Source organism: Lagenorhynchus albirostris, chromosome 14 (genome assembly GCF_949774975.1).
Source record: "Lagenorhynchus albirostris chromosome 14, mLagAlb1.1, whole genome shotgun sequence".
In the NCBI taxonomy this organism is placed as follows: domain Eukaryota; kingdom Metazoa; phylum Chordata; class Mammalia; order Artiodactyla; family Delphinidae; genus Lagenorhynchus; species Lagenorhynchus albirostris.
The window spans coordinates 40,659,036-40,672,229 of NC_083108.1; the positions used below are offsets into that span (position 1 = coordinate 40,659,036).

At 35.9% G+C, this 13,194-nt stretch overlaps 1 protein-coding gene across 1 annotated transcript in view; it reads left to right on the forward strand.

Moving 5' to 3' along the window:
- The window catches only part of CCDC178 (coiled-coil domain containing 178), a 370,210-nt gene that overhangs the window by 19,070 nt on the left and 337,946 nt on the right, over positions 1 to 13,194 (forward strand). Inside the window, exon 4 of the mRNA XM_060170501.1 lies at positions 11,947 to 11,969. Coding sequence (XP_060026484.1) covers positions 11,947 to 11,969 — 23 coding nt within the window. The remainder of the gene's footprint in view (positions 1 to 11,946; positions 11,970 to 13,194) is intronic.

The following is a 13,194-nucleotide window of genomic DNA, read 5'->3' on the forward strand; positions in this document are numbered from 1 at the left end:
TATATGATGTTTGTTTTTCTCTTTCTGACTTACTTCACTCTGTATGACAGACTCTAGGTCCATCCATGTCTCTACAAAGGACCCAATTTTGTTCCTTTCTATGGCTAAGTAATATTCGTTGTATATATGTACCACATCTTCTTTATCCATTCGTCTGTCAATGGGCATTTAGGTTGCTTCCATGACCTGGCTATTGTAAATAGTACTGCAGTGAACATTGGGGTGCATGTGTCTTTTTGAATTACGGTTTTCGCTGGGTATATGCCCAGTAGTGGGATTGCTGGGTCATATGGTAGTTCTTTTTCTAGTTTTTTAAGGAACCTTCATACTGTTCTCCATAGTGGCTGTATCAATTTACATTCCCACCAACAGTGCAAGGGGGTTCCCTTTTCTCCACACCCTCTCCAGCATTTGTTGTTTGTAGATTTTCTGATGATGCCCATTCTAACTGGTGTGAGGTGATACCTCATTGTAGTTTTGATTTGCATTTCTCTAATAATTAGTGCTGTTGAGCAGCTTTTTATGTGCCTCTTGGCCATCTGAATGTCTTCTTTGGAGTAATGTCTATGTCTTCTGCCCATTTTTTGATTGGTTGTATTTTGTTTAATACTGAGCTGCATGGAGAATGTTTTGTAGTAAGAATCAACCAATTACAGCCCATGGGCCAACTTCAGCCCAAAGCCTGTATTTGTAATGCCAATGAGCTTAGAATGGTGTTAACATTTTTAAGGTTTGTAAAGAAAAACAGAAAAGAGCATGTAGCCTGTTGATCTATAAAGAGTAAATATTATATGCTTTTGAAAAATAATATTGAGCTGCATGAGCTGTTTATATATTTTGGAGATTAATCCTTTGTGCGTTGATTCATTTGCGAATATTTCCTCCCATTCTTAGGGTGTCTTTTCGTCTTGTTTATGGTTTCCTTTGCAGTGCAAAAGCATTTAAGTTTCATTAGGTCCCATTTGTTTATTTTTATTATTTTTATTTTTTTATTATTATTATTTTTTGTGGTGCGTGGACCTCTCACTGTTGTGGCCTCTCCCGCTGCGGAGCACAGGCTCCAGACACACAGGCCCAGCGGCCATGGCTCATGGGCCCATCCGCTCTGTGGCATGTGGGATCCTCCCGGACTGGGGCACGAACCCGTGTCCCCTGCATTGGCAGGTGGACTCTCAACCACTGCGCCACCAGGGAACCCCCCCCATTTTGTTTTTATTTCCATTACTCTGGGAAGTGGATCAAAAAAGATCTTGCTGTCATTTATGTCAAAGAGTGTTCTTCCTATGTTTTCCACTAAGAGTTTTATAGTGTCCAGTCTTACATTTAGGTCTCTAATCCATTTTGAGTTTATTTTTGTGTGTGGTGTTAGGGAGTGTTCTAATTTCATTCTTTTAAATGTAGCTGTCCAGTTTTCCAAGCACCACTTATTGAACAGGTTGTCTTTTCTCCATTGGATATTCTTGCCTCCTTTGTCATAGATTAAGTGACCATAGGTGCATGGGTTTACCTCTGAGCTTTCTATCCTGTTCCATTGATCTATGTTTCTGTTTTTGTGCCAGTACCATAGTGTCTTGATTACCGTAGCTTTGTAGTATAGGCTGAAGTTGGGGAGCATGATTCCTCCAGCTCCATTTTTGTTTCTCAAGATTGCTTTGGCTATTCGTAGTCTTCTGTGTTTTCATACAAATTGTAATATTTTTTGTTCTAATTCTGTGAGAATACCATTGGTAATTTGATAGGGATTGCTTTGAATCTGTAGATTGCTTTGGGTAGTATAGTCATTTTCACAATGTTGATTCTTCCAATCCAAGAGCGTGGTATATTGCTCCATCAGTTTCTATCATCTTTAATTTCTTTCATCACTGTCTTCTAGCTTTCTGCATACAGGTCTTTTGTCTCCTTAGGAAGGTTTATTCCTAGGTACTTTAATCTTTTTGTTGCAATGGTAAATGGGAGTGTTTCCTTAATTTCTCTTTCAGATTTTTCATTGTTTGTGTATAGGAATGCAAGAGATTTCTGTGCATTAATTTTGTATCCTGCTACTTTGCCAAATTCATTGATTAGCTCTAGTACTTTTCTGGTAGCATATTTAGGATTCTCTATGTATAGGATCATGTCATCTGCAAACAATGACAGCTTTACTTCTTCTTTTCTGATTTGTATTCCTTTTATTTCTTTTTCTTCTCTGACTGCCATGGCTAGGACTTCCAAAGCTATGTTGAATAATAGTGGCGAGAGTGGGCATCTTTGTATTGTTCCTGATCTTAGAGGAAATGCTTTCAGTATTTCACCATTGAGAATGATATTGGCTTTGGGTTTGTCATATATGGCCTTTATTATGTTGAGGTAGGTTCCCTCTGTGCCCACTCTCTGGAGAGTTTTTATCATAAATGGGTGTTGAATTTTGTCAAAAGCTATTTCTGCATCTATTGAGATGATCTTATGGTTTTTATTCTTCAGTTTGTTAATAAGTTGTATCACATTGATTGATTTGTGTATATTGAAAAATCCTTGCATTCCTGGGATAAATCCCACTTGATCATGGTCTGTGATCCTTTTAATGTATTGTTGGATTCTGTTTGCTAGTATTTTGTTGAGGATTTTTGCCTCTATATTCATCAATGATACTGGTCTGTAATTTTCTTTTTTTGTAGTATCTTTGTCTGGTTTTGGTATCAGAGTGTTGGTGTCCTCGTAGAATGAGTTTGAGAGTGTTCCTTCCTCTGCAATTTTTTGAAAGAGTTTGAGAAGGATGGGTGTTAGCTCTTCTCTAAATGTTTGATAGAATTCACCTGTGAAGCCATCTGGTCCTGGACTTGTGTTTGTTGGAAGATTTTTAATTACAGTTTCAATTTCATTACCTGTGATTGTTCTGTTCATATTTTCTAATTCTTCCTGGTTCAGTCTTGGTAGGTTATAATTTTCTAAGAATTTGTCCATTTCTTCCAGGTCGTCCATTTTATTGGCATAGAGTTGCTTGTAGTAGTCTCTTATGATGCTGTGTATTTCTGCGGTGTCCGTTGGAACTTCTCCTTTTTCATTTCTAATTTTATTGATTTGATTCCTCTCCCTCATTTTCTTGATAAGTCTGGCTAAAGGTTTATCAATTTTGTTTATCTTCCCAAAGAACCAGCTTTTAGCTTTATTTATCTTTCTTACTGTTTCCTTTGTTTCTGTTTCATTTATTTCTGCTCTGATTTTTGTGATCTCTTTCCTTCTTGTAACTTTGGGTCTTGTTTGTTTTTCTTTCTCTGGTTCTTTTAAATGTAAGGTTAAATTGTTTATTTGAGTTTTTTTTGATTCTTGAGGTAGGATTGTATTGCTTTAAACCTCACTCTTAGAACTGCTTTTGCTGCATCCCATAGGTTTTGGGTCGCTGTGTTTTCATTGTCATTTGTCTCTAGGTATTTTTCTATTTCCTCTTTGATTTCTTCAGTGATCTCTTGGTTATTTACCAATGTATTGTTTAGCCTCCATGTGTTTGTGCTTTTTACATTTCTTTTCCCTTGTAATTTATTTCTAATCTCATATCATTGTTGTTGGAAAAGATGCTTGATATGATTTCAGTTTTCTTCAATTTACTGAGGCTTGATTTATGACCTAAGATGAGATCTATCCTGGAGAATGGTCCATGTGCACTTGAGAAGAAAGTGTAATCTGCTGTTTTCGGATGGAATTCCTATAAATATCAATTAAATCTATCTAGTCTATTGTGTCATTTAAAGCTTATGTTTCCTTATTAATTTTAAGTCTGGATGATCTGTCCATTGGTGTAAGTGAGGTGTTAAAGTCCCCCACTATTATTGTGTTACTGTCAATTTCCTCTTCTACAGCTGTTAGCATTTGCCTTATGTATTGAGGTGCTTCTATGTTGGGTGCATATATATTTATAATTCTTATATCTTCTTCTTGGATTGATCCCTTGATCAATATGCAGTGTCCTTCCTTGTCTCCTGTACCGTTCTTTATTTTAAAGTCTATGTTATCTAATAGGAGTATTGCTACTCCAGCTTTCTTTTGATGTCCATTTGCATGGAATATCTTTTTACTTCCCCTCTTTTGCAGTCTGTATGTGTCCCTAGGTTTGAAGTGGGTCTCTTGTCAACAGCATGTATATGGGTGTTGTTTTTGTATCCATTCAGCAAGCCTGTGTCTTTTGGTTGGGGCATTTAATCCAATCCCATTTAAGGTAATTATCGATATGTATGTTCCTATTACCAATTTCTTAAATGTTTGGGGTTTGTTTTTGTAGGTCCTTTTCTTCTCTTGTTTTTCCCACCTAGAGAAGTTCCTTCAGCATTTGTTGTAGAGCCAGTTTGGTGGTCCTGAATTCTCTTAGCTTTTGCTTGTCTGTAAAGCTTTTGATTTCTCTGTCAAATCTGAATGAGGGGCTTCCCTGGTGGCGCAGTGGTTGGGAGTCCGCCTGCCAATGTAGGGGACGCGGGTTCGTGTCCCGGTCCGGGGGGATCCCACGTGCCGCGGAGCGGCTGGGCCCGTGGGCCATGGTCGCTGGGCCTGCGCGTCCGGAGCCTGTGCTCCGCAACAGGAGAGGCCACAACAGTGAGAGGCCCGCGTACCGGGGAAAAAAAAAAAAATCTGAATGAGATCCTTGCTGGGTAGAGTAACCTTGGTCGTAGGTTCTTCCCTTTCATCACTTTAAATATATCATGATACTCCCTTCCGGCTTATAGAGTTTCTGCTGAGAAATCAGCTGTTAACCTTATGGGAGTTCCCTTGTATGTTATTTGTCATTTTTCCCTTGCTGCTTTTAATAATTTTCTTTGTCTTTAATTTTTGTCAATTTGATTACTATGTGTCTTGGCATGTCTCTCCTTGCGTTTATCCTGCCTGGGACTCTCTGTGCTCCTGGACTTGGGTGGCTATTTCCTTTCCCATGTTAGGGAAATTTTCAACTATAGTCTCTTCAAATGTTTTCTTGGGTCGCTTCTCTCTATCTTCTCCTTCTGGGACCCCTATAATGCAAATGTTAGTGTGTTTAATGAATGTTGTCCCAGTGGTCTCTTAGGCTGTCTTCATTTTTTTTTTTTTTTTTTTTTTTTTTTTTTTTTTTGGTGGTATGTGGGCCTCTCACTGTTGTGGCCTCTCCCGTTGCGGAGCACAGGCTCCAGACGTGCAGGCTCAGCGGCCATGGCTCACGGGCCCAGCCGCTCTGTGGCATGTGAGATCTTCCCGGACCGGGGCACGAACCTGCGTCCCCTGCATCGGCAGGCAGACTCTCAACCACTGCAGCACCCGGGAAGCCCCATTTCTTTTCATTCTTTTTTCTGTATCCTGTTCCGTGGCAGTGAATTCCACCATTTTGTCTTCCAGGTTACTTACCTGTTCTTCTACCTCAGTTATTCTGCTATTGATTCCTTCTAGTGTATTTTTCATTTTAGTTACTGTATTGTTCATCTCTGTTTGTTTGTTCTTTAATTCGTCTAGGTGTTCTGTAATTCTTCTAGGTCTTCGTTAAACATTTCTTGCGTCTTCTCGATCTTTGCCTCCATTCTTTTTCCGAGGCCCTGGATCATCTTCACTATCATTTTTCTGAATTCTTTTTCTGGAAGGCTGCTTATCTCCACTTCATTTAGTTCAGGTTTCATCTTGTTCCTTCATCTGGTATATAGCCCTCTGCCTTTTCATCTTGTCTATCTTTCTGTGATTGTGGTTTTTGTTCCACAGGCTGCAGGATTGTAGTTCTTCTTGCTTCTGCTGTCTGCCCTCTGGTGGATGAGGCTATCTAAGAGGCTTGTGCAAGCTTCCTGATGGGAGGGACTGGTGGTGGGTAGAGCTGGTTGTTGCTCTGTTGGGCAGAGCTCAGTAAAACTTTAATCTGCTTGTCCTCTGATGGGTGGGGCTGAGTTCCCTTCTTGCTGGTTGTTTGGCCCGAGGCAACCCAGCACTGGAGCCTACCAGGCTCTTTGGTGGGGCTAATGGTGGACCCTGGGAGGGCTCATGCCAAGGAGTACTTTCCAGAACTTCTGCTGCCAGTGTCCTTGTCCCTGCTGTGAGCCACAGATGCCCCCCGTTTCTGCAGGAGACCCTCCAACACTAGCAGGTGGGTCTGGTTCAGTCTCCTATGGGGTCACTGCTCCTTCCCCCTGGGTCATTATGTGCACACTATTTTGTGTGTGTCCTCCAAGAGTGGAGTCTGTGTTTCTCTCAGTCCTGTTGAAGTCTTGCAATCAAATCCCACTAGTCTTCAATGTCTGATCCTCTGGGAATTCCTCCTCTCGTTACCGGACCCCCCAATGGTTATGGGATTTGATTTTATTGTCATTGTGCCCCTCCTGCCATCTCATATGGCTTCTCCTTTGTCTTTGGATGTGGGGTATCTTTTTTGGTGAGTTCCAGTGTCTTCCTGTCTATGATTGTTCAGCAGTTAGTTGTGATTCCAGTGCTCTCGCAAGAGGGAATGAGCGCATGTTCTTCTACTCCACCATGTTGAACTAGTCTCCTACTAATTTGTTTTGATTCCACCTCTAGAATGTGTCTCAAATGCAGACAGTTCTTCCCATCCATACTGTAGGATCTTCATTCAGGCCATTCTCATTTTTGCCAGTGTTACTGTAAGAGCCCTTCACTGGTACCTCTGCTTTAGTCATTTCCTCCTCCCTTCCTTCTTCCATAAAATAGGCCATATGCCTTCTCTTATCTAAATGTATTGTTGCCAGTAATCTACCTAAAACCCTCCTCTGAATGTCTCATGTCACAGTACTTATTTCATATTCCTTGACATGACATAAATGTCCTTTATAAAATAATATTTACTCTTAAGCTTCATGTCCCTTCATATACTCTATTTTAGCTTTGATTAACTCTCTTAACCCTGGACCTTAACCCATGCATCTTCTCTTATCTCTGTTTAACCCTCATTTCTTCCCACAAACTACCTTTGCCCTCCAAAGCTTTGGATAGCTGTCTTCCCTTGAATCTCATATGACATTTTACTGATCAAATTAGCAGTGTATTTTATTTGTTTCTTCATATCTCTGTCCTATGTGATTGTAAGATCTAGGAAGTTAAAGTCTATTTATAAGTCACCACTAACCATAGTACCTACTAAAACCTGGCAGATTATAGGCATTAAATACTTCTGAATGAGCGGATTCAGGAATGATTTTTTAAAAATTGTGTCAGGTTTTGCACGTGCTTTTAAATGCATGGGAAGGATGTACTTGTTCTTAAGTTTAAAAATAATTTGGTGTGTTGTTTGATAAATATTGCCTGTGCTTTTGAGATGATTTGGACTTTTGAATAGGGTAATTATAGGAAACCCCCTATTGACTGTGAGTTTAAAGGTATGAGTAGTCTTTTCAGATGAAAATAGGTCACAGTTGTGGGAGATAGTATTCAGCGTTAGTACTTACATCTACAAATATTTTACAGTAAAAGGGAGATTCCCAACATGAAGTTAATTTTTTCGAGTAGAAAATATTTAGAAGGTTTTATGAATACTTTCTTTGTCTCAAGAACTTAAATAGCATTTAAATATTCAAAATATTTGGTAATAATTTCCAATAAAAATATGGAGTTAAAAAATCAGGGTCAGTTAGAATGTTACATGTATCAAGCAGGAGTTTGTGGGCAATGTGGTTTAGAGCTATAAGTAAATAAAGTATTTTATTTCACCCATAATTTGATGACTCTTAATATCATACATATTTAAAGTATGTCCAATTTGACATTTTTAGTCCCCCCCTTTTGTTTCTCTTTGCTCTTTGAAAGAGACAGAAATAGGAAATGCATAGGATTTTGTGGTTAGTTGGATAAAATTGATTATAAGTCGTAATCAATATTTCTAAATATCTCAAATATTTATGGTGGTAAGTAATATTCTAAGCTTAATAATAACAGAAATTTTATTAAAAATAATTTAAAGTGACTTCGAGAGATTTCTAAGACTTGTCTAAATATTTCAGATAGGAAGCTATACATGGGAAACTCAAATTTTCCTCTGGTATTGTAGGCCTTCCCTATGTGAACCATTTAAGTATCCTGATAATTTGATTACTAGGTACCTGAAATTTTGCCTTCTACCATCAGATCAAAAACCGATTAAAATAATTTTTCTTTATTGCTTTATCACTTACCTCTACAAAAATGTTGTGAGGGTCAAGACTTCCCTGATGATCCAGTGGTTAAGACTGCCTTCCAATGCAGGGGGTGTGGTTTCGATCCCTGGTCGGGGAGCTAAGATCCCACATGCTTCGTGGCCAAAAAACCAAAACATAAAACAGAAGCAATATTGTAACAAATTCAATAAAGACTTCAAAAAATGGACTATATAAAAAAAATCTTTAAAAATAAATGTTGTGAGGGTAAGTTTTTCATCTTAATATATTTCTCCGTACCAAATATAACTCTATTTCTAAAAATTTAGGTAGCATGTTTTTATCATTATAAAATACATCATTTTCTATATCATAGAAAATGTGCTATAAAGAGGATCAAACAGAATATTAATTAAGCATTACTCACTCAATTAAGCATTATTCACTTTAAAATTTGGGACAGTTATGTCACAGTACATTAAAATGTCTCTTAACCAATTTCCTTTCTTGTGATACTTCAGCTTCAAATGGCTTCTTAGAACTAGTATCACGTAAGTTAGCCTGATTACAGGTATCTGCACTATGTAGGACTCTTGAGTTTCCATAATCAAGTGATGTCATTTTTCCCAATTATTAATTAGTTTAGCATCTATTAATATACTCATCAAATGTTCATTCTTTTCTCTGCCTGTTTATCATTTGCCATTTTCTTTCTGGTTTATTTGTAATTTCTTATTGACTTGTAGGAATAAATGATTATCTTTAGTTTGTTGTGTAGATTTTAAATATATTCTCTCATTTGACTTGTCCTTTTATGTTATCTTTTATTAAAAAAAGTTCTTAATTTTAATGTACTTAAATTTATCATTTTCCCTTTATTTTAAGTGTTTTGGAACTTGTTTAAGAAATCTTTTAACTATTTCTTACAAAATTTTTCCTTTATTTTAAAATTTTGAAGTTTTTTACTTGAGATTAATTGTTTAACAATGTGAATTTATTTTGTGTGTGAGAGAATGGAATAGGTAGGTATTTTCATTTGTAAAAATATGGAAAATTATTTTTATCAACATCAATTTTATTGCAAAATCCAGTCATTTCTTAGAAATCAGCTATATCACATCAATCATATATCAAGTTTTTATATATGAGTATATTTATTTCTGGCTTCTTTGTTCCACTGGTTAATTTTATCTTTCTATTATAATACCTCATTTTACTAATTTACAATACCTCATTTTACTAATTTACATGCTTTATAATATGTTTTGATACTTGATATGGTAGTTCCCTCTTTTCTTCCTTTTTTAAACTTTGACTATTCTTGGTACATATAAATTTTAGAATAAGCTTGTTATGTTACATGTAAACACCCACTGAGATTTCAAACAATTGCATTCATCGGTTTTTTCTTATGCAGGTGAATTTAGTCTCTCCAGGGTTTTTTTTAAGATTCCATTGAGTCTCTTATACTGTTGGCCCAAGAAAATTCCGGCAGTATAGCAAATACCAAAATCTGTTTAGAAGAGAGAACTGAGTAGGAGGTAATGGGGAAAATGGGCAAATTGACAAAAATTTCATGCTAAAATACTAGTTTTGTAATATATTTGTATATATAGTATTCATTTAATGTATATCTGTGAGTATATAACTGTGTCTATAGACATAGATAAATATATGGATAGATCAAGTGTCACATATAAGTAGAACATCTTATCCTTTCTGCCCATTTGCATTAATTTTTCTGTTATTTGTTGTTCATGTAGTTTTCCCAATTTTTTTCTTGTATTGTTATTTCTTACATATTTATAGAAATATTGATAGATATCTCTTATCTTTTGTATAAGTTGTAAATTGTTATTCTGCCTGTACTATTTTTTTAACTTATTTATGGTAGCTTTTTCATAGAGATATTAGTATGTAGACCAATCTGTTATCTTACAAATTCTGGGATTTTTGTAATGTTTTAAAAATTCTTCCTCATATTAAGATTATTAAGATTTTTAATTATTTCTAATCCTTTCTTTTACATTGTTTCTTTAACCATCTGAAGTTTTTTTTTTTATTGCATGAGGCAGATACGATAGTTTTTTCTTAATTATTTGAATTATCCTAATATTATTCATTGATTGTCCATCTCCATTTTAATTTGAAATGGAAATTTTGTAATAAACTAAACTCATATATGGGTAATAAAATGATTACTTATTTTAGCCTGTTTTATATTTGGATAATGACATTCATGCTAAATTTCATTTTTCTCTTTTTTAGTATTGTGGAGAAAAGATATATATGCCTGGAATTTATTATTATATTCAGTATAAATTTTCTTATTTTTCATACTATAATCTTTCCTCAAATATTTGGATACTCTTTTTTGTCCTTGTATCTATAAATAATGGACCAGACTGATTACTCGTTGCTAGCATAAGTTTTTGTTGTTTTTTGTTGCAGTTATTATTTGTTTGCTTTTTAGAAGTTGTCAGGGTCTGCTTACATTGAGGGTTTTATGCAGTGTATAAAAATTTTACTCAGGCTCTTTGTAAATAGGAGGTAATATGCTTAGGCAAGAAAGTTGTGGGCCTTTTCTTTTGCCTTAATAAGCTTACTTTTGAGTTTGTAGCCCCTTAGAATCTTTTCCCTCATTGATAAATCTGTTTTTATTTTTCCTCACTCACCTGTTTGGGTCTATGTAAGATTCTGCTAGTTATGTAGGCCCTGTTTTGTTTCTCTCTAGAACCATAACTTCTATTCTTAGATAGCCTCTCCATCTTAGGCAGATCTCCAATGTGGTTAGAGAATTCTTCTCATGGCAATGACTAGGAGGTAACTTCTCAGCCATGTATTCTGGATTCTTGGGATAGAAAGTAGTAAGACTGGACTGGCCCATCTCATCACAGGCAGCCCTTTAATTATTTACTTTGCCTATCACCTGGTAATTCTCACATACTGGGAATTTCTCGTGAATTCCACACAGAAGCCTTTTACCTCCCCTGAAATGGTCTCCACTTGTCTCTTCTGAGTTATACTTTTCTGTCCTCTGTTTTGACTATCAGTCTCATCTGATTACTCTGTTTCTGGGAATTCTTCTCAAATATACGTTCCAATGATTTTATTGACATACCTATATATTTTTTCCAAGAAATTTTGGTATGATATGGGAATTGGGGAAAAGTAATCATGTATCTTCAATTTAAATTCTTGAATTGGAGATTGTCTATGAAACGCACAACATTCTGACTGTATATTCCTTGTGTTTTTGTTAATTTGTGCCCCTTAGAGCCCAAGGTAGTGTTAGAATATATCTGTAGAACATGACTCCTACCAAGGAGTTTATAGTCCAGAAGAGGGATATTACTCTGAAAAACTAAATATTTGTGAACTTACATGTAATTATGTGTTTCCAATTTTTGGTAATATATTAAATATCATGTACTTACGATTCTGTGGGAAGTCTTTTAGGAATAAATGGCATTTGAAGTGACCCTTGATGTAAAGGTAAAATTTAGAAACAGATAAAAGGTGAGAACAATTAGGTGGGAGTAATAATAAAAGGACTAGCTAAGGTAAGTATATAGCTGTTGTGGAAACAACACAGTATAATTTGACAAAAATATAATGGGGAATGTGAAGTAGAGTATTTGTAATTTTGTCAGTGAGTTTAGGTGTGAGTTAAATTTACTACTGTCTTTTTTTTTGAATTTTATTTAATTTATTTTTTTATACAGCAGGTTCTTATTAGTTGGGAGGTGATGGTATGATGAATTGGGAGATTGGGATTGACATATGTACACTAATAAGTATAAAATGGATAACTAATAAGAACCTGCTGTACTATTGTTTTTAAGATGTTAAAAATTTGATTTTTTATTGAGATCTTTTATTTTGACAGTTTGAAACGTCTTTGGAAGAATGGTAAGACCCTTTCGTGCTTCTTTTATATTTTTTATGTTCAAATTTTGATGATTAATCTGCTGTAGATGAGTTTATTTCAAAAGAAAAGGGAAATTGAAAGCAAAATTTTTATATTAGACATTAAAACTTATTTTTAAAAATATAAGAATTAGGATGTCTCTAGAAATGGCAGAATAGGGATTTCCAGGGCTCTGTCCTACCACAAAAACAACTGTAAAGTTGGTAAAACTTGATGAGAATCAACTTCTGCAGAAATGCGGGATCTAGTCCAAAACTTACAACAACAAGGGAAAAAGTTAAGGAAGAAAGAGTTACTACATTGCATGAAAGAAGGACTGTGGCTAAATTGCCCACTTGCCGTCCTCCAGCCCTCAGATCAGTGGTGGCCATGAAGCAAATAGCCTGACTTGTGGTGAAGATTGCTAGTGCCAGAAGGAACAGTATGGACCTTATTCTCAAAGAATTATGGTTCAGTGTTTTGATAAGTCTGATGACTCCCTGAAGGACCAGCACAAAGGATTGTCTTTGTTTTTTCCTGACTAAGAGCAATCACAGAGCTAGAACCACTTCCAGGCAGTGTTTGCTGAAAGTATTTGAAGTCATATATTTGCCAGCAATGTCTGAGGCTGTGGATTGGTCAGGACAAGCATTAAAAAGATCAAAATGCCTGGGAATAAAGAGTTTGGGAAAAGAGATACATTGGGGAATAGGGTTTTTCAATGCTCTCATATATACTACGGAATTAAAAAGTGCACACATATGAACAGTGTTGGACACATGCTCAGGAAGGACTAAGAAAACTTAATCTTTTACCTCTGGCTAGCCTTTAGTATCTGCACAGGTAAGAATTGAAGGTAGAGGCAGAGTTGTAAGCAGCCTGGATAAACATTAAAGGAGTACTCCAACTCCGAGCCAGTCTGCTAAGATTGGGAGTGTATATTTTTCCTTTTTGTTTTTTTTGGCCCCAGGTATTTAAGGTAACTTGGACAAAACTCAAGATCACCAGTAAGCTAATGAAACACTTCAATGGCCACAAATGAAAAGAATATAGATATTACAGTAAGTGTTTAGAAGAATCACTAAGCAAATAAAAACCCACCACAAACAACAAAAATAAACCCAGTAGAGGGAGGGTAATTTTATATCCATATCACATTAAAATACTCAAAATTTCCAGGTTTTTACAGAAATTATGAGGCAGGGAAAGAATAAAAGAAAATTTGCC